The sequence below is a fragment of the Limulus polyphemus genome, unplaced genomic scaffold (genome assembly GCF_000517525.1).
Source record: "Limulus polyphemus unplaced genomic scaffold, Limulus_polyphemus-2.1.2 Scaffold6238, whole genome shotgun sequence".
NCBI classification, from domain to species: Eukaryota; Metazoa; Arthropoda; class Merostomata; order Xiphosura; family Limulidae; genus Limulus; species Limulus polyphemus.
In genome coordinates this window covers 50,791-52,828 of record NW_013671848.1, presented here as the reverse complement: position 1 = coordinate 52,828, position 2,038 = coordinate 50,791, and the positions used below count along the sequence as shown (strand labels likewise).

The 2,038-nt window shown below is 36.7% G+C and overlaps 1 protein-coding gene across 1 annotated transcript in view; it reads left to right on the top strand.

The window, feature by feature from the left end:
* Positions 1-574: 574 nt before the first annotated feature.
* Positions 575-2,038, top strand: part of LOC106473510 (acidic mammalian chitinase-like) — a gene marked incomplete at its 5' end in the record, with an annotated part of 6,666 nt that continues 5,202 nt past the window's right edge. Inside the window, 2 exons of the mRNA XM_022401934.1 lie at positions 575-699; positions 1,107-1,230. Of these exons, the coding sequence (XP_022257642.1) occupies positions 575-699; positions 1,107-1,230 (249 nt within the window). The remainder of the gene's footprint in view (positions 700-1,106; positions 1,231-2,038) is intronic.

The following is a 2,038-nucleotide window of genomic DNA, read 5'->3' as shown; positions in this document are numbered from 1 at the left end:
TGGTGATGATTAGCTGCCTTCCCTCTAGTCTTACACTGCTAAATTAGTGACGGCTAGCGCAGATAGCCCTCGTGTAGCTTTGCGCGAAATTCAAAAACAAACAAACCACTTTGCTGTTTTGTGCTGCCCTCTAGTGATTCGTAGAGAGTAAAGACATGCTTATTTATAAAACTTAAAATAAATAAATTGTGTAACCAACAACGTTGGAGCTTTAAACTAATAGTTTGAAAATTCACATAGGTTCGAAGTGTGCAAACAAAACAAAATTGAAACAAATCATGAACTGGTACAAAAACTCATAAAATGTTACTTTCACAGACCAAAACATGAACACGAAATAATATTCAGTTCTGTTCAACTATGGTGCCAAATCATGAACACGACACAACATCAACTCCTTTTGAATTATAGTGCCAAAGTAAGAAAATAATACGATATCCATTATGTACTTACAGGGCAACATTGAACACGGTGTAGCCTTCTGTACAAACAGGGCAACATTGAACACCGTGATCTTCTGAATCTTTGAAACAACTAAGACGGCCTCTGTAACACAATTTTGTACTTTTCACAGGATCTAAAAGAAGCCTTTGCAGGAGAAGCTAAATTTTCCCAGAAACCTCAGCTACTTCTTTCAGCCAGTGTTCCTGGAAACGTCGAAGCAATAGCTGTGGGATATGACGTCAAAGAGCTGAACAAGTAGGGTTTTTTTTTGTTGTTGTTGCTGTTTTACGTTTCTGGTTAACTTTCGAAAACTGTTGTATAATTCTATAATTTTCTGTTTGGTACAAGTTTATTTTGAATGCTAACTGAACATATTTCATGGCTTTTACCCCGAATTTGAACGACTCCATCTTTGAAAGTAAATAACGTCGAAGAATTGGCAGAGGGCACAGCAAAGATAACCTATTGTGTAGCTTTGAGCTTAACAAAAAATCTCCCGATAAAAGCAAAACGGTTAGCTACTTCTATTTAGAAATGATATCTGTAATCAGTCAACATGCTACTAATCAGTCAACATGAGAACAACATATTGTTTGTTAGTTATGAAAATATTCCTGAACATATTGAGAACATGATAGTGATACTTCTGCTATTTTTTCTAGACATCTAGATATGTTTAATGTTATGACCTACGATTTCCACGGTGATTGGGAACGTCAAGTTGGCCACAATAGTCCTCTTTATCCTCTAGAGGGCGCAAGCGTCTATGACAGTAAACTTACAGTGGTAAGTATAATGTAAATTCGTCAATAAGATACTTATGTCTAAAATTAAAATTTATCCTAAGTTAGAGCACATGTTATGTTTATTTTAATTGGTAGTTTTATTGACGCTAGGTGGCTGACGATTATACTGATCCAATTTTGTAAACGCAATTGAAATCACTCCTTTAAATTATAATGTGTGATACAATAGATCTAGTTAGCTGCAACAATACATGTGGATAGCTGCAACAATACATGTGGATAGCTGCAACAATACATGTGGATAGCTGCAACAATACATGTGGATAGCTGCAACAATACATGTGGATAGCTGCAACAATACATGTGGATAGCTGCAACAATACAATGTATTGTTGTAGTTATCCAGATGTATTGTTGTAGTTATCCAGATGTATTGTTGCAGCTATCCAGATGTATTGTTGCAGCTATCCACATGTATTGTTGCAGCTATCCACATATTGTTGCAGGTATCAACATGTATTGTTGCAGCTAACTAGATCTATTGTTGTGGCTAACTATATGTATTGTTGTGGCTAACTACATGTGGATAGCTACAACAATACACCTGGATAGCTACAACAATACACCTGGATAGCCACAACAATACATCTGGATAGCCAGAACAATACACCTGGACAACAATACACCTGGATAGATAGCCACAACAGTACACCTGGATAGCTACAACAATACACCTGGACAACAATACACCTGGATAGATAGCCACAACAATACACCTGGATAGATAGCCACAACAATACACCTGGATAGATAGCCACAACAATACACCTGGATAGATAGCCACAACA